Source organism: Alligator mississippiensis, chromosome 11 (assembly GCF_030867095.1).
Source record: "Alligator mississippiensis isolate rAllMis1 chromosome 11, rAllMis1, whole genome shotgun sequence".
In the NCBI taxonomy this organism is placed as follows: domain Eukaryota; kingdom Metazoa; phylum Chordata; order Crocodylia; family Alligatoridae; genus Alligator; species Alligator mississippiensis.
Window position 1 is genome coordinate 43,803,917 of NC_081834.1, and position 18,558 is coordinate 43,822,474.

Sequence of the window (18,558 nt, forward strand, 5' to 3'; positions counted from 1 at the left end):
CTTCCAATAACACTGGTACACCAATAACAAGATCAGACTCTTGGAGACTGTGTTTAAGGACACAGTAGTGAAATGTTGCCCTTGGTTACTTTGACAGCGTGATACATATCTTCAGGCATGTGACTCTCAGCTTTATTGATCATTTTTGCACCTCATGGGAATGCACAGAGCGCTGACTTAAACTCCCAAAGCCTGACCTCAGCATGCAATAGACTCCATGTGAAATCTAAGCTGAATGCCCTGGGGATCCATGTTGGGTCCAACCTTAACCCAGTATCTTGCCTCCAGCAATGATCAGTCCCAGCTGCTCCAGAGAAAAGTGCCAAGGTATGAGAGAACCTGCTCACAGGTTAGCCCCCAGACACTGAAGGTATATACCATAAACAAAGAGCCTTGTATCTTTCCCAAAACGCAATGGCTTTTTTAATACATGCTGTTGTAGAGCTGATTATTCTTGTCATCCATGTAAAAACTTTAATTTCCTTCTGAATAATCCCGAATTCCTGACCAAAACTTTGAATGGACATCCCCTTCAGACACATTATTACACTGCCACCTCCCTTTGTACCTTCCCTCCCAGGAAATTAGTACCTTTTTTTCAACATAGTGCCTAAATGCCATTGGTGCCTAAGAAACAGGTCAGACAGATAGGAAGAACAAGGGGAACTAATAACAGTAGAGTTGTTTAAAGTAGTTCATCTGATCCATTTCCCTGGGGCCCCCTTTGCCTCATCTCCTGCTTCTCTGTCTTACTGCCCAGGTTTTATTGGGACTTGACCATGCTGCTTCTAATGGTGGGGAACCTGATCATCATCCCTGTGGGCATCACCTTCTTCAAGGATGAGAACACCACCCCATGGATTGTCTTCAATGTGGTCTCGGACACCTTCTTCCTCATTGACCTGGTCCTCAACTTTCGGACCGGCATCGTGGTGGAGGACAATACAGAGATCATTCTGGACCCACAGAGGATTAAGATGAAGTACCTGAAGAGCTGGTTTGTGGTGGATTTTATCTCCTCCATCCCAGTGGACTACATCTTCCTGATAGTGGAGACCCGGATTGACTCGGAGGTTTACAAGACGGCTCGGGCCCTGCGCATTGTGCGCTTCACCAAAATCCTCAGCCTCCTGCGCCTGCTGCGCCTCTCCAGGCTCATCCGCTACATCCACCAGTGGGAGGAGGTGAGCAGAGGCTGTGGTTCAGGTGGGCGCTGGGGCCCGGGCTCTTCCCCAGTTTCACTGTAAGAGGCTGCATTGGTTTTGAAGCAGTTGTTCTCAACTTTTACACTAATTAAAAAGGAGAAAAGAGTTAGGCTTTGGAGGGTTTGAGGGGTTGGATGGGATGGAGCCTTCAGCTTTTGATAGATTGCCTGGTGGGCATTCAACTGGGGAAAATTTAGGTTCCATTGCTTTTGACTGTTCAGTCCCTTTAAGGGTCATTTATGTAATGGCTGAGGAGGATGCACTGCCTGAAAGAAAACGCAAAGGTCCCCAGGAACACTATGAGGTTGTAGAGTGCCCCTGAATGTCAGGGAGTAATCTGAATGCTTGCTGGTGCCTTTCCACAGCTAACAGGTAAATAACCTCAAGGTGCTTGAGTGTACCCTGAGCTGATGCTGGAAAGGCATTGGCACAAACCTGGAGCACCTGTTTATCCAAGCCCCATCTTTTATTATGTGCGTATCTCCTGGGTAGACCGCTCAGGGATGGATTTATAACCTTCCTGCTTTTCTAAATTCTCCAACTCCATGTTCAGCAGAAGGTAAAGGGAAAACAGAAGATGAGCTATTTGCTTATGGAGATTGCTTGACAATGGACAAAAACATAATTTGGCACCCACTAAGAGTCCCAGCCCAGTCCCTGACCCTGCACTGATGGCAAGTAAATTTTAGGGTATGGCCACCTAGACACAACTTGTATTGGTTGGAGCTCCTGGCTTGGAAATGGTCTAAGAACTAATACACCTCCCCAGTTCCCCGCTCCCTCCACAGCAGCAAAGGATTGCCTGCAGCGTTACCTATGTCCTGGCTGCACGTTTCCTTGTGGTAGGAAAGGTGATCAGGGGGTATGCAGTTTATCTGCTCCTACTCCTGTTCCTGTCTGCTACAGCCCAGCACCGATTTATATGGTTGTCTCATTTCTTCTCCCAGTGACATGGGCTAAGAAGGGAGGGTTGGTAGCATCCTTAGGGTTAAGGTAACACTATTAATAATATCGCAGCAGCGTTCAGAGATTCCAGTCAGGACCAGGACTCAATTGCCCTAGGCACCGTACAGGCACACGGTGCTGAAAGAGTGAGAGTTCTCGTCCCAAAGGACTGAGAAATAGAGGCAGGTCATATCTATACTGTATCCCTGCTGAGCCTGGGACTGTCACCAAGGAAATAAACCATGGTAACTCACTCCTGTGTTAGGTGTATCAATGTTCAGTTACTGGGCAGCAGAAATGGCTTGGAGCAGCCATCTCAACAAAATCTGTGGGCTCTCCAAGAGACAGATGGTCGGAAAGTGGGGAAGGGAAGCATTGGCTTAACAGACAGGAAGTGGCTTTCCCAGAGTGATACACTAAAGCCCCTGGCAGACATTACATTGAAGATGCAATTAATCTGTTAATTGAGTCTTAAATAGCAACACAGCCACATGCTCATGGAATTAATGGTGCCACAAAATGGGAAACTAGCCACAAAAATATTTCCCAAAAAATGTGTGATATTTTTATGACTGGTTTCCATCATGCCTTAATTGAACATGCGGCAGGGTTAGGATTACACTGTGGTCTCCAGCAAGCCCTAATATGGTCCCTGCTGGCCAACAATTGACTGATTGTCAGATGGACCTGAGACTGCACTAGGATTCATACTAGTCCCCAATATAGTTCCTCTTGGCTAACAATCAACTGATTTGGGGCTAGCTCTGGCCCCCAGTGTGGTCCCTGGAGCTGGCCAACAATCAGCTGATCGTTGGCCAGCTCTAGGGACTTCACTGTGGCCGGTTCAAGTCCCAGTGCAGTCCCTATCTACGGGAGGATCAACTGATCATCAGCTAGGTCTAAGTGTGGTCCCAGAGCCAGCCGAGACTCAGATGATGATTCTAGGCTCCCCCTGTGCTGGAAAGTAAGGTGCAATTGGGATCTGATCCCTGCTTCTAAAATCACACATGCTGCCATGCATGTGTGGCATGGAAGGAAGAATGATTTGTTGGGATTGGGAATCATATCATATTGCACCTTTAAATGAATGACAGCCAGCAGCCGAAATCAGGGGCAGACCTGGTAACAAAATCTTTCCAGGGTCCCGCTCCAGTGCCTTTACCTTTGGTGAATATGAAGGGGGTGGGGAAAAGAGCCCCACGGTGCTATAGAAAGCAGCACTGGTGATTTAGGATGTATTAGTACTGAAAAAAACTCTGGTGTTAAGGAGGCACCCAGCTTTCAACTGGTTTGCTCAGGGATTAGTAGCAATCTAGTTACAGCAGCACAAAGCTCATCATGGGCTGATTTCCCTGCTTCTCAATTTCCTTTCTGTAGTAAGTCTCTTCTTTCTGAAGAGGAGTTAAATATTTTGTCTGCTTGCTTTACTGTATTTATCTAAAAAAGATAATATATCTCAGTGAAAAGTTAGGCAGGCCCCTTGTCTTCCCTCTCCCACCCAGTTTCACAGTAGGCTGCTAGTCCTAGTTTCAGTCTTGTAACCAGGGTACGCATGTTGTACTGCACCTTTCCTGCCAGTGACATTAAGTCCAGGTGTGGTTACCATGGGCATGACACCACCAGATGCTCTCTGGAGCCCCCTGTAGAGCAGGCTCCCCGGAGTGATGTTCTGCTGCAAGGGGAAGGCACAGATGGTGTTGTATTGCAATTTAAGACTGCAATGCAGACTCTGTTATGCATTGCAGAGCTGGCAGTGCAAACACAACCTTCTCCTTTCAAACAGGACTTGGCCCCGACAGCTCTTTCTCAGGGGTGGGCCAGAGCTAGGAAAACTTCCCCCATTTAGGGGCATGGGGAGATTCCTATTTTTGGCTTTGTTCTTTTTTAAAATTTTGTTGGTGTGCGAGGGGACTGGGAATGAGGGAATTTCTCCCCCTTGTGCTGAGATGATCTGCTATGCTCTGGGGAGTCACACAGGCAGTTCTCTCTCCCTCAAGTACCTACAGATGATCTAAGTCTGGAAGTTCACATTTGGCTCTCCTAGCCGCGCAGATTTGCAATGATATATTGGAAACTTAATCACTGCAGGAGGGGATTTTCTGTGTGTGCAATGTGCAGTGTGTGTGCGTGTGTGTACAAGCTGGGTAGGGAGACTCATACAGTCACCCTCCCTCCCTAGCTCTCCACCCCCACACTCATCCTCCTGTCTGTCGCTCTAGCCAGCCAGTGCTCTGTACACACAGACAGTATGTGCAGACTAGTTAATTGTGTGTGGGGGGAGCTAATTCGGGAGTGACTGTGAAGGGGATAATGAGAGGCAGGGTTAATGCACTGGTATGGGCTAGTTGGAGGGGACTGGGCCTGTGAAGGGGGTGGTAAGAGGGGGTTAGCTCTGTTTTGGTCCTGAAACCTAATGTTGTGAGAGAGCATCATGACTCACCTGCACTGAGTTTATGCATTGACTTCAGATGGAGAAATCACTGCAGCAAGGAGAAAGTCACCTGCTCACAACTAATTCTGAGACAGCTTCCTTTGGAGGGTGGGAGGCAGGGTTTAGCTGTTCAGGCACAGCTTTCCTGGTTACTGCCTAAGCACAGAGAGGTCCTAACACACATGTACACGCACACATGCATGCATACACCCTCAGGTAAGAGCAGGGCAAATGCCTCAAAAATACTCTGCATGTGTCATGTTGAATAAAGAATAAAATTGCTTCTGAATTTCACAGAAAATTAGGGTTGGAAGAGACCTCAGGAGGTCATCTAGTCCAACACCCTGCTTAAAACAGGACCATTCCTGATTAGATCATCCCAGCCAAGGTTTTGTTTATGGGTCTTAAAAACCTCCAAGAATAGAGAGTCCGCAACCTCTCTGGGTAACCTGTTCCAGTGCATTACTACCCTCCTAGTGAGAAAGTTTTTCCTAATATCCAAGCTAAACTTCCCTTGTTGCAACTTGAGACCATTGCTCCTTGTTTTGTCATCTGCCACCTCTGAAAAAAGTCCAGCTCCATCCTCTTTGGACCTCCCTTCAGGTAGTTGAAGGCTGCTATTCAATCCCCACTCCATCTTCTCTTCTCCAGACTAAATAAGCCCAGTTCCCTCAGCCTCTCCTCATAAGCCATGTCCCCTAGCACCCTCAACATTTCCACTGCCCTCCACTGAACTCTCTCCAATTTGTCCACGTCCTTTCTATAGTGGGAGGCCCAAGACTGGAGGTAGTACTCTACAGGTAGTCTCACTAGTCCCAAATAGAAGGGAATAATCACTTCATTGATCTGCTGGCAACACTCCTACTAATGCAGCCCAGTATGCCATTAGCCTTCTTTGCAACAAGGACACACTATTGGCTCATATTCAGCTTACTGTCCACTGTAAGCCCCAGGTACTCTTCTGCAGACCTGCTTCTTAGCCAGTCAGCCCCCAGCCTGTACTGGTGCATGCGATTGTTCCATCCTCAGTGCAGGACTTTGCACTTGTCCTTATTGAACCTCATGAGTTTTCTTTTTCTTCATTTCTCCTATTTGTCAAGGTCTCTCTGAATCCTAACCCTACCCTCCAGTGTATGTATTAGCCAATTTTCTGCAATAATGGAGAACTACAATCCTTGTCTCCCTCTCCAACCTCAATATTTTCAATGGAAAACACCTATTAATATGACTTCTTAATCATGATATAAGTACTTTTCACCAACTTCAGTTCCAGGCAATATTAGGAATCTAACCTCTGCCTTTTACCAGTTGTTCCTCTTAGAAAGGGTAAAGGAGGCTAAGAGAAACCAGTAAGCAGACAAATTCATATTAACTAGGGAAAAATCTCCAGGCTTTAGCTTTGTTACTACATTCTTCACCACAGTACTTATTAATGAAGGCATTACCCCATATTCTTTAAAGGTCTGTTACTGTATGTTCCTGACTTTGGCCTGAAATATTTTGCATGCATTCAGCTGTACAATTATTTGTTGGGCCTGTGCTCCATTTGCACCCATTTCCTGTGAATATTTCAGCAAATTAATTCTCAGACTGCGAGGAAGGCCAGTTTTAACTGACTAGTTATGTCTACCCTTCAATGTGAGGCCAACCTGAGCTGCAATCACAATAGTTTTTAATCTAGCTAGCTCTGGTAGCAGTAGGAGTGACACTGGGGCAGAGCAGGGCTCCATGCAAGCTAGCAGCACAAGTCTATACTCAAGAAGTCTTGTCCAGTTGCGTTGAAAGCTGTTCAGTTGTGATCATATTGCTATTGGTACCTGAGCTACCTAGATTAAGGCTAGCATAGGGATGTCTACCTGTGCTGCATTCACACCTCCTTACTACAGTATATATTTTGCTTACGAGAACATCTTCATGGAGGGCACGGCCCTGAACTAAATGCAAATATGCACCCCAGAAACCTTATCCTAAATTCATCCCCATAGGATTTAGAAATGACGATACCATCTGACCTATGCATGCAATCAAACCCCGCCAGTGCGGTTCAGACTTTGAATATTAAAAGTAGCAAAGATTCTTTGCTCATACAGAATTCAAAACCAGAACGAAGGTGAATTGAGTGACTGAACCATTTGTTCTGAACAATTTGCTGAGCTCTGGAGCATAGCACCCACTCCAGTGCTTGGACCAGTGCTCAGTAACATATATATAGATTTGTGGGCCATTTGAGGTCAACCCATTGTGTCCTTGGTGAAACTGCATGTATTTGGACAACACAAATTGCACCCTGAGGAACCAAAACACCAAAACAGTAGAGCTAGTCATTTTTAAAGAATGTGGGGAGGATGACAATTTTTTTTTTCCAAAAAATGGATTTTTAACAACAATGGAAATTTCAGCAGAAACGGTTTTGTTTTTTATTGAATATTTATTTATTTATTTATTTATTTTTAGCCTCTAAAAACTGGAAAAAAATCATGCTTGGGATTATCAGCATTTCTACAAAACATTAACAAACCTTATTGAGTACCTGTAGTAGGTGAAATTATAGACTGGAGGACATATTGTTAGGGTCTGTTACTTGATATAGGGAATCTCAGGACCAGGAAGATGGCACCACATTTGAGGGGCTAAAGAGAAACACAGGAAACAAGATTACTGTATTTTCTCGCATACCATACCCCACAAGTAAGACATGCACCTTGATTTTTGGGAAGACAGAAAGAAGGAAAAAAATGATTTTTTCCAAAGTTATGGCTGCATGGAGTAGGGACAGAGCCTAATCTTCAGCTCATTCACCCTCCCTTTCCACCTCAGGAAAAAACTACAGTTTTAATTATTTCACAGCTGAAACTATCTGCTGCTGAAGACTGGACACTGAGTTTGAAAAGAGCAAACAACAAACTTCAGGGTTGTGAAATATGGGTGGCAGGGCAGTCGCTAAAGCTGTGATTAACTCCAAGTCTGGGCTGGGGCTACAGCAGCTGCCTCAGCACCCCCACCTCACCCCACCTTGTACTCAGTCCAAGGCTAATAGCTTTTTCCCCCATACTGAATGAGAAAAATAAAATGTCTTGGATTCAAGTAAATACAGTAGTTCCCTGAGGTTCTTCTGATCTAATCCCAGCCACAATCATTTGAAATTAGACTGGACAATACTTTAGGGAGAATCTTTAGGGATTTCTGAATGAAACTGGACTCAGTGGTGATACAGCTGTGAAGAACAGGGGCAGAGTCTCTCTTTCTACCTCCTAATTTCTTTAAATAACTTTATGAAGCTTTTGTTTTTAACAACATTGTAGGAGCTTGCAGCACATGTGCTGTAGTCCTAGTAGTTTGTGCGCTTAGGGCACAGAATGACCAAGAGTCCTGGCATCAATTTCTCTCTAGATAGAGTCCCGATTTGCACTGAAATCAATAGTAAAACTTTCATTGACTTCAAAGTCTTCGGGATGTCAGCACTGTATGTGTTTAGCTGCTGCTTCACTCATTCAAACGGGACCTTTTTGCAGCAACTCTCCTAGGTAAAAGAGTAGGAGTGACCCTTTCCCTCTCCTCCATCACACATCACAGTCTTCTTTGCTTGGTTGCAGGCAGTGATCGACATCTGTACCTAAGCAGAGACATTTTCAGAGGAATAAAGCTAATGAGGTTTGATGGTGGATTTTGCCCTCAGCAGGAAGTTATGTTGCCGTAGTGCAAATTAAGCTTTTCCACCTGGGCAATGAAAATATACAGTTTCAAAGATAATATTGTTTAAAAAAAAAGGCGTGTTGGGGGTGGGGTGGGGTTATAATGAATTCTAAAGAGCAAAGCAAATATTTGAAAAGCTGCATAGCTACAAATGATGGAGATTGGGATAAAAAGACAAAAATCAGTTTTTTACAATCACCTTCTGGCAATGTTTAATGTATCTCTTGTCAATGTGCTGGGATGATAAGGGAAATGGATGACTTAAGGGCCTGGGAATTGGGCACAGAGCCATTTATCTCTAGGTCACTAGTTCAGACCTAGTTTGGTCATGAGTGGGTGCGTCTACATGTTGTCGTTCAACACTACTGCTACAGCACCATGCTTTAGTACTTCTTTTTGGTACACTCCTGTACTGTGCCTTGCAGGCGGTGCACACTTTGGTTTCCATGCTTCGTCGCCGTATCAGCGTGCTATAAGCAGGGAGTGTGATCACTGTGTCACCGCAGCATGCTGTACAGCCACGTAGCACATCACTACGTCACCACAAGGCAATGTGTAGACATGCCCAGTGGAAGTCATTTGCTGTCCTATAGCTGTTCAGTTATCTATTCCTGATCAGTCCTTAATAGGCAGGGGGCTGCATTACAAAATTGTGGTGAAAGCTGACATTAAGCAATACACGAGTTGCTTTTAGTGGCAGCTATGGAGTCTGAACTCTTTTTAAGACCTAGAGGGTGGTCTCCAAGCACTTTGGTTGGGAGAAAGTAAGGAAGTCTGTCTTGTGTGAACACAGCCATAAGAGCTAGCAGTCTGGCACCTTTCATCAGCCCAGAATTTGCAGGGTTTTTAAAAGAGACAGGATGATAAATCTATCCAATGTCTAATCACTGTGATATCTAGATGCTGTTGTAGCTTTTCACTGTGCCTTTCCCAAGAACTCTCTTCTGCCCTCCTCCTCATACACAGTCACTTCTCTGGGTGCCTCTGGGCAGAGTGATAAGGCCTCTCTCCCCTTGGAGAACTCTGATCTGTATATTTTCCTGCCAGCACCAGCTGCTCACAGCTTGAAGTCCATATCTCCTCAGCCACCAATTTTTTGCAGCTGGTTATTTTTGGACAGAGTTTTTTTGATAGACTTTCTTTTTGCTGCATGCTTCCATGTCACAATAACACAGGGTCTTAGATGAAAGCAGGCTGGAGTCTGGCCCAGGGGAACTTTACATTGCAAGCAGTCATTTTGTTAGCCATGGAATGCAAGTATGGAAGAGCCAGGTGACCTAGCTGCAAATTCTTGCTATTATAACTGCCGGATACTCTTGATGGAATGACCATTGGTGGCAATGAAGACGGGCCACGGTGCTCTTATCACACTGAGGTGTTCCATAGCATGAGCATCACATTGCTTCCTGACATGGCTGGGGCATCCCATTGCAGAGTATTGTATCTTGCATTCCAGATCAGGTACCGTAAATCTCTAGTAGGTGGAGGGTCTGGTGAGCCTCTTGCTCAAGGCAGCACTTAAGGGGTAGCAGATCACTCTATAAATAACAGAGAGAAACTAGTGAGATCAAAAATGGAAAGGGAAAGTTCAGGTGGATATTAACTGGCATATCACATGTGCCCTTTCCCCTAAAATCAGCCTTCCAAAATTGGGGGGTGTATTTTAAGTGGGGAAGTTGATTTTTCTTTGCTGGAAGAGAAGCATGGAAGAATAGAAGCATAGACACACTGTGCTCTAATGGCTGCCAAAATGGCTGCACTTCTCTCTAGCCCAGCAAGTGGAAATGGTGGTGTCTGGTGTTAACCCTCTCACAGCTACTGAGGAATCTGCAATGACAAGTGGCTGAGTGCTGTAGCTTGTGCCTGCAGGAGTAATTGAGCTGGCTCAGGCCCAGTGAACTGTTGCGTGCAGTCTGTAGTATCTTGATGTGGCCTGTGGTGTGGAAACAGCACATTATTATTTACAGGAATTAATATAAAGAACTGTTAATAGTAAAAAAGTAACAGTTTTGCTGCTGCCCTTGCAAGGGGGTGGGCAAAATATGGCCCATGGACCAGATATGCCCCACCAAGCTATTGTATCCAGCCCTTAGCTGTCCCTGCGGTGCTCCACATGGATCTGAGCCCCACCTGCTCCTGCCCAGGGCAGCCCATGCCATGCTCCCACCCCATGCCCACCAACAGCACTGCTTTGGCTCTGGCCCCCACCCTGGCCCTAGCCAGCATGCGCAGCTTCCCAGAGGGGCTGCTGCCACCGCTGCAGAAGCTGCCGAGGTACAGGTCAGCTCTCTCTGCTTCCAGCGACTCCACCTCCTCCGGCTGCCGCCATGGTACTCCGGGAAGCAGGTAGCATGCAGAAGCGGCAGCAGCCATGGGGGCATGTGCCAGGCACCACATGCCCAGCCAGGTTGGGAAGAAGCTACAGACGGGTGGTTCCTGCCCTAGTGCATGGGGCTCTAGCTTCATCTGCCAGCTACTTTCCATCCGCCTGGTACGATGAGCAGCCATCTGTGGGTGGCTGAGTGGGTAGAAGGAGCTGGAGCCCCATGCCCTGGGGCAGGAGCCTCTGCACGGGCAGCAGCATGACGTGGGAGGCCTGGGCAGGAGCAGGCAGGGCTTGGCCCCATGCAGGGCACTGCAGGGACAGCTGTGGGCTGGATCAGGGGGACAGACTGCACCTGCACCACCTCATCTGGGCGAGCTCTGTTGCACATGCCCTATTCCCCCCACCCCAACCCCTGGCTGGCTCCTGGGACCTAGTGCGGTGCGCAGGCAGCCCCCACACATGCGTGGACACCTGTGATCCACTGTATGCACACCCCTGCCCGGGGCATGTGGGCAGCAGATTGCAGTTCTGCCTTGGCTCTGAACCATGCTGTCACCACCACCCGCACGCTCCCCATACTGTCACAACCCCGCCACTGGTGGGATCTCTGTGGAAATTGTCCGCAGTGATGTGAGCAGAGGCTGCTGGGAAATGGAGTCCACCATGGGCCCGATCTGGCTCATGGGCCAGACTTTGCCCACCCCTGTTCTTGCCCGTCTGCTCTGGTCAGACCGATTGCCATATTTGGGGTCAAGAAGGAATTTTACCCCACGGTCAGATTGGTATGGACTGTGGGAGGGTTTGTCTTCCTCTGCCTTGGGGGTAGGGGGGAGGCTTTCTTCCTGGGATGTTTTGAGCATATTTTAACAATTGTTGCAGCAGCAGGTTGTTGGCTGCTGTAGTCTCCCTGCTTTACCTGTGGCATATTAGGGTGTTATGTCTTGTGATTGTCAGAACTGACTGTGTAGTTTTGCTAAGAGGTTGCTAATGGATTTGCATGGGATGGTTTGGAAAAGGATGATCCTGCCTCAGGCACAGGGTTGGACTAGAGCAGAAGTTTTCAGCCCATGGGTCGTGACTCAAAAGTGGATCACAAAAATATATGAAAGGGTTGCGAGAAAATTTTAAAAATGCTTGGGGCTGGGAGGAGCAGATCCAGCCAAGCCGCAGCCCCATGCCCACTGTGGGCACACAAATCTGGGGGGGACATGCATCTCTCCTGCCCCCCTCTTTCCTTACATACCCACCCTCTGCCCCACACTCTGGGAGGCTGGAGCCTGGGGGCAGCAGGTCAGGAGTACGGGGCACCAGCAGGCTTGGGGGGGTGGGGAGTTGTGGATTGGAAATAGCAGGGCCAGGGGGTTGTGGGTTGGGAGTGAGGGGGGCCTTGAGTCCAAAAATGTTGAGAACCACTGGACTAGATGACCTCTCAGGACCCCTTCCAGCCCTACTCTATAAGTCTATGATCTGCGTGGGTGGTTTAAAAGCAAAAACAAATGTCATGACTGCTGTTCTCTCACAGTGCACCTAAGCCAGACAGGTCCATCTTTTGCCTAAGCAACTACCACTTCACTTCTGGGAGTCCTCAAATAGCCATGCAGGGAGTTTTCTTTGCAGCCCATCCTGGGTGGGTGCTGGTGGGTAATACTATTCAGTGCCAGGAGTGGAGCTGAAAGGTGGCAGCTCTGAAACAATTTGTTTCTACCCAGTATTTCTGTCTCAGCAACAATATGCAAATACAATGAAGAGAGTTTGATTTTGCCCATTTTCTTAGGTTAAAAGGGGGAAAAAAATCATCGCCAAGGAAGCACAGGCTTTGCTCCTGACCCAGGCACAGAGAAGTGCAAAGTTTTTAATGGGCAAGAGCCTTATTGATGAAGTTATTTTCTGAGTGCCTCTGAAAAGAGCTGTTTTGAAGACAGTTTCAGGACATGCAATTATCCAGTTTGCCAGCTTAATGCATTCAACTTAACCTCATTTTTATGAAGTAGAAATCAATGTGGTAACTTTTTCAGGGCTGGAAGATGACATTTTTTTTCTTGCTTCTCTCATAAAGATGAATATTTGAACTTCCTCTTTCACATTAACCCCCCACTCTCCCATCTCTGGGCTAACAGGGATTTCCTGTAGACTTTAAGTAACAACAAAGTAGTTATTCACTTTCCCTGGGGCACCTGGATCCTGAACTGATATTAGTATAGTGCTGATGTAGGAGTGCTGATGTAGCCATAAAGATCTAGGAAATGTGTGAGAAGCAAGCTATTTTCGGGGATATCTTTTTCTCACCAATCCTGAAGAAAGGCACTTTATGCCCAAAAGCTTGTCTAACAACTCTCCCATCTATACATTTGGTCCAGTAATAGTGTGGAAGACGCTGATGAAACCTTCCTTAGGTGCTATGCAATGATTTCTATTAGGCTTTATTGGGGACCTGACCTGACAGTGTTTGACACTAGTCCAGGACCCATTCTGTTCATTGCAGTTATGGACCCATTGCAATTATCTTCAACCTGGTGGGAACTCTAAAACTCTTCTCTGGGAATGTGAGGCCTCTTTTCCTTGGATTTCCAATGCAGAGCTTCCAGAAAGAAGCTGGTCTTTTTCTGCTCCCACAACCTCAGCCTCTCCCACCATGAAGATGGGCATCAGGAATTGCCAGTAGCCTGCCGATCATTTCCCCTACAAGAAACTCAAACACCTCAAATGCACTACCTGCTGGAGCCATATCCTAGAGGGGGCTCTCTGGGATTTTCTCACTAAAATTCTTCCACCAAATGGAGGGAGAGTTGAGATGATAATTTCTTTTCCTTTTGATGGAATCATCACCTCTGATTGCTCCTAACCTCTGCCTGCCACCAGCAGCTTCTCCTTGGGGATTACAACAGTCCTTATGAAGAGCATCGCAAAGGGTTGGGTGACATCATGCAGCAGGTATTTTCAAAGCTCTCTTAGGGAGAAGAAAGCCCCCAGTCCCACTTACCATACCCTGGTGAAGTTTTCACCATTGAATCAGGTAATGAGCTGCATTCTCGCTAGGCTTTGAACCATGTTTAGATGCAAAGGACAAGCTTCTCTGACAAGCCCACTTCTCAGATTTGCCTGTCAGCTTCATGTCTCCCACCTCTTCCTTTGATTTCTCTTATGAGCAAGAAACTATTTTTTTCGTTAAAATAGGAAAACAAGTGACTGGAGCCCCTAGTTCCTCCCTCTCCTTATTTCAATGTCCCAGGGCTGTGGGGGTGTACCACGAGCTTATGGGGATATTATGTTAGGAGCCCCTTGTTTTAGCCTTTTGGCAGCACATCTTGCTGGCCAGTGGACAAAATTCCCAGCCAGCGTGGCAGCCCAAACTCCCTCAGAGCCTTTGAGAGTCACAATGCATGACTCACAACTCGTGCTTTTTGAATACACTGGGACATCAGTGTTGTGGCCGATGGTACCAGGCTGCGACACCAAGCTGGAACATCCCCTGCTCTGCCAACAGGTGACATAACTTGCAGATTTCCATGCAACTGTTGGGTTGGTCAAGGGCAAGACATGTTGGGGTTTGTTTTTAATCATTCTCAAGGAAAAACTAACTTTTATTTTGACAATGAACAATATCCAGTATCTCCCCTGGCACACCAAGTGGCCACCATGCAGTCTGTCAACAGAGTGGATCTTTGCTATGTTCTCTGGCAAGGTCTCCCCCAGTACTTATGGAAAAAGCCAGAAATTGGACATGACCAGCAGAAAAGTTCTTCCTTCTGGGGAAGCAGCAAAACTAGAAGGAGGTGTGACGTGAACGCAGGCCCCTGAATTATAATGCCAGCTCCCTCGGGGGTTCAGGGCAAGGTGTTGCAGCTTAGTACCTTGGTTTCCCTACCTGTCAGTGGAGCTAACAATAGTTCATATTAATAGCTATATCACGGTGGCTTCAAAAGGCTTCATTTAGATTATGTTGCATGGTACCTTAGGGAGTCAAGAATCTGTCCTGATGTGTATCCCATGCAATCCCATTGAGATATTTAAAGTACTAGCCTCTATTTAGCTAGCCATAGACTATGTTCTCACACTGTTCCAGAAAAGGTTTTAAATAGATCCAGGCCCTGCATAGCCATAGGAGCAGGATCTATAGTATCCTCTGGCCCCAAATTGCACTGTACATCTACAAAAGCACCATTCATTGGGGTCCCTTACCTCCTCTTTCTTCACCTATTCGTTGTGTTCACTTGTGTTTGGGGAGGGACACGAGAGAATTACAAATTCCTAGAACAGGATGGCATCTCAGATCATCTTGACCACTGACTCCCAAGGATTGGCACAGGCTGCTAATGGCCTGGGAAAGGAGTTATGGGCTGGTAGTGGTGACTGCATACCTCCAGCAGGATGTTGCCCATGTGCCATATGGTAGTACTGTATAGAACTCATCCCAACTCCAAGCACCCTGTGGTTTAATGGTGGATATGTTAAGTGCAGGCACATGATGATAGAAGGAAGATTATCTTGGAAGAGGGAAGAATTCGGAGAGGAAGGAAGCTGGTGAAAGCATGCCCAACTGGAGCGGTGGGAGGGCATGGCCACTAAGTTGCAGGTGGCGTGAGCAGAACTGAGGTGCAGGGAGGCAGATGGGGCAGCTCTTGGCATCAGGGATGATGAGGGCATAGACCAGGCTTGCAACCTGGAGGAAGACCAGGGAAGGAGAGATCTTAGAGCAGTTAAAGAAGTGACTTGGCAAGAACCTGGAGAAGGAGAAAGATGAGCTAGTGTCAGTCCTGGGCTCAGGGGCAAGACACTTTAACCCCTTCTGAAGTTTACCTGGGGCTGAGGTGATAAGCCAGAGTCCCACTTACCTCCAGGAGGGAGCAGTAAGGAGTCTTTCCTGACTCCAGGTCAGGCAGAGTCCAACTCCATCCAGACTGAGGAGCTTCATGAAGCCCCGCAGTGGATGAACTCAGCAAGAACCTCTCTGCATTGGCAGTGACAAGCAATCAAACAAGCAGCAGCAGTGTCTCCTTGTAAACATCATGAGGAAACTGTGAGGATAATGTCTTTTAAAGCAGCTGACAGGCCTGCTCCTCCCAGAGCCCCTGGAGGGGGTGGAGAGCATTTAATACAGAGCAGCTGTGTTTGGGTTGTTTTTTTTTTCCCCATCCTTTTTTTTTTTCTTCCACCACAAACTGCTAAGTATTAATTCCTCTTGATTTGCTGTGTCTCACAGCAGCTCCATTTGGAGATGCTTGTCCCTCAGAAAGGGCTGATTAGATGTCTCTCCTGTCTGCGTTGCCCAAACATCAGCTAATTCCACTTCCCTCTCACAATGGGCTGAGTTTTACTGTGCTGTGAAAAATAAAGCCACAACTGTCAACGGTTAATTAGAAAAAATTAGCACAGCTGAGAGCCAGGAGACACCCTGTGGGCTTCCCCAAACCACCCCAGCTTTGGGTTTGCAAAACAAATTTGCTCCTTATGGGCCCTGGCTCTAGGGACTTGCCATGGGGGTCCAAGCATCTCTGTACTTGAGCCTGGTGATGGAGAATAGAGGATGCTGATTTGCCCCCTGACGGAGACTACTTGAAGGCTATAATGTAAAACTCTGCCCTTCCTTGCCAGGATGTGCCACCCAGATTGCTGCAGGGCTGAGTGTGGAAGGAGCTGGGATGTCTGTACACCTGGTGGGGGACCCTTTTCCCAGAAGGTTGTTAGGGCGGTTTTGCAGCTCATGCGTAGCTGCCACAAAGTTACTGTAGCCAGGCTCAGCATGTTCATCCCGGTACCTCTTTCTGTCTGCACCCCTTGCCCCAGGTGGACTTCCAGTTCTGAACAGCCTGTGCACGTGGGCTATAAACAGGCTGCTGCTTGCTATGACTTCTTGGAGGAGCACTGATGGACCATGGTGGGATGCTGACCCCACTCCTCACTTCTCTCTATGCAACAGGTAGATGGCTGCTCACCTGTCCCCTCCTCCCTTCCCATGTCCTGGATGGGTAAGAATACCATTGTCTGTGTGTAAATAAGGAGAGAAACACGTGCCAGGTTGAAGAATTGAAGAAGCAAGGAGCTGGTGAGGATTGTGTCTACTTTGGCAGGCTCTCTCCCCTGCCTATAGAGGATTGTTGGCCTTGTCTCACATAGCCAGGTAGTGTCACTCAAAGCCCTTCCCCTGCACGGAGAATCCCCCTCCCAATCCCTGCATGGACTTCTGCTCCCTGCCTGAATGTACAAACCTTTTCACAACACATCTTTCTGAGCTGGCCTGTCAGCAGTCGGTAAATCACCCTGGGCTGACGGCGTGAGAGGGGACAGGGACGGGCAGGAATGAATGCCAACGTCAGGAGGCAATTGTCAGAGCACATGGCTGACAGCTGGAGACTTCCCCTTCGGCTCCAGCCCTCCAGGTCTGGCGAACAGGCTTGGGTTCCATCCCATGTAGAAACCAGACCCAGCTTCTGATTCAGAAAGCCAAAGGGATAGGAGAGGGCTGAAAAGACAGAGCAGGGGAGAAAAGGGCCTTCCACAAAGCAGGGACCACAGAAATTAGCAACAAGAGAGGCCTGTTGCGTCACATCCCTCTCAGCCCAGGATGTTCCCTGAACTAGATTTTTTAGGGCACTTATACACATACTTTTTTGTCCCATGACGTGCTGGGAATCCACCACTTCACAGCAGACTCGATTAATTGAGTCTGCTCCACACACAAGCTGATGCAAACTGTGCTGTGCTGCGTGCAGTTGTATAAGCGGCAAAATGTGCATCAGCGTGCAGAAAATGGCGGCGGTGTGCTTTTGAACTACAGCACTTCCAATATGTTTTAGTTCAAAAGCATGCCACCGCCATTTTCTCAGCGTTTTGCTGCTTATACAACTGCAAGCGTTGCAGCACTGGACGCTTTTCAAAGCACCCGGTGCTGCAGCACTTACATGTGTAAAAATGCCCGCTGTGCTCTTTGCAATAAAAGTTTTAAATGCTCCAGCCAGTGATGCAGCCCCCTCTTCCCTGGGGGCACTGCTACAGCTTCCCATTGATTGTTGTGCTCAGGGCTGTTCTCTCCCTAGACAGATTGGCTTCCCTTGCTCAGCTGGGATCTGCTGTCAAGTCTGGCACATGCTATTGCCTATCCAGATTGAAGGGAAATATGGGTGGTGTGCCAGTGCTGATGGTTGGTTGGAGATACTGGAGGGAAAAATGGCACATTTCCCTAACAAGAAAAATCCCTTGAAAGTCAAAGGAAGAACATTCTTCCCAATGCGTTGAAGGAGAGGTTAGCAGTCATATACAGGCTTTGCACTCAGCTCGGACTGCCTTTGCAAGCCCAGCTGGAGGAGGGAATACACAGCTATATATCAGGGGAGCTGGAGAATTTCCCTCCCTCAACACTCTGTGTTAACACTGCTGGAGGCACTGCTCTGTCTCTGTTTTCTCCTACAAACTCAGGTCCCTGTCCTTACCCACTGCAAGGTAATTGTCACAGCTGCTAAGGGAGGGAGAATCTGGCCTATGTAGGAAGAGGGGGAGGCCTGCAGCCTCCTTCCCTGACTCCTTCACTCCCTGGGAGGTGGAGATTGGAGGCTGGAGCCTGCTCATGGCATGTTCCTCTCTGGCCTTTGCCCTCTCCACCCTAGGACCAGGAGGTTCAGCGCACTGCAGGGTCCCACCAGAGATGGCTCCTCTGAAAAGCTCTGCACTCTTACCTGCAATCTTCAGATGTGTGCCACGCTGACGAGGGATGCGCTGCTTGTCCTAGGCTGCCGGAGAGCTTTGTATCTCCCACCCTGCTGGCTGGCACCTCCTAGAACTGGCACAAGGCAGCAGGGAAGAGGCTCCCCTCTTCCTCTCATCCAACCTACAGCTTCTTTCTCTGTGGGTGCCTTTACGCAGCACTGGGAAGTGTGATTGCAGTATGTGAATGCATACACGTGCATACACCCTTTCCTCCCTGCCCCAGCTTTAGCCTCACTAGCCTAGGTAATAAATAGCAG

General features: G+C 47.7%; 1 protein-coding gene across 2 annotated transcripts in view; it reads left to right on the forward strand.

The window, feature by feature from the left end:
* The window catches only part of HCN4 (hyperpolarization activated cyclic nucleotide gated potassium channel 4), a 166,445-nt gene that overhangs the window by 54,441 nt on the left and 93,446 nt on the right, over window positions 1-18,558 (forward strand). For both annotated transcript variants that reach the window (XM_019499324.2, XM_014604470.3), the window contains exon 2: window positions 761-1,184. In XM_019499324.2, coding sequence (XP_019354869.1) covers window positions 780-1,184 — 405 coding nt within the window. In that variant the 5' untranslated portion in view covers window positions 761-779. The remainder of the gene's footprint in view (window positions 1-760; window positions 1,185-18,558) is intronic.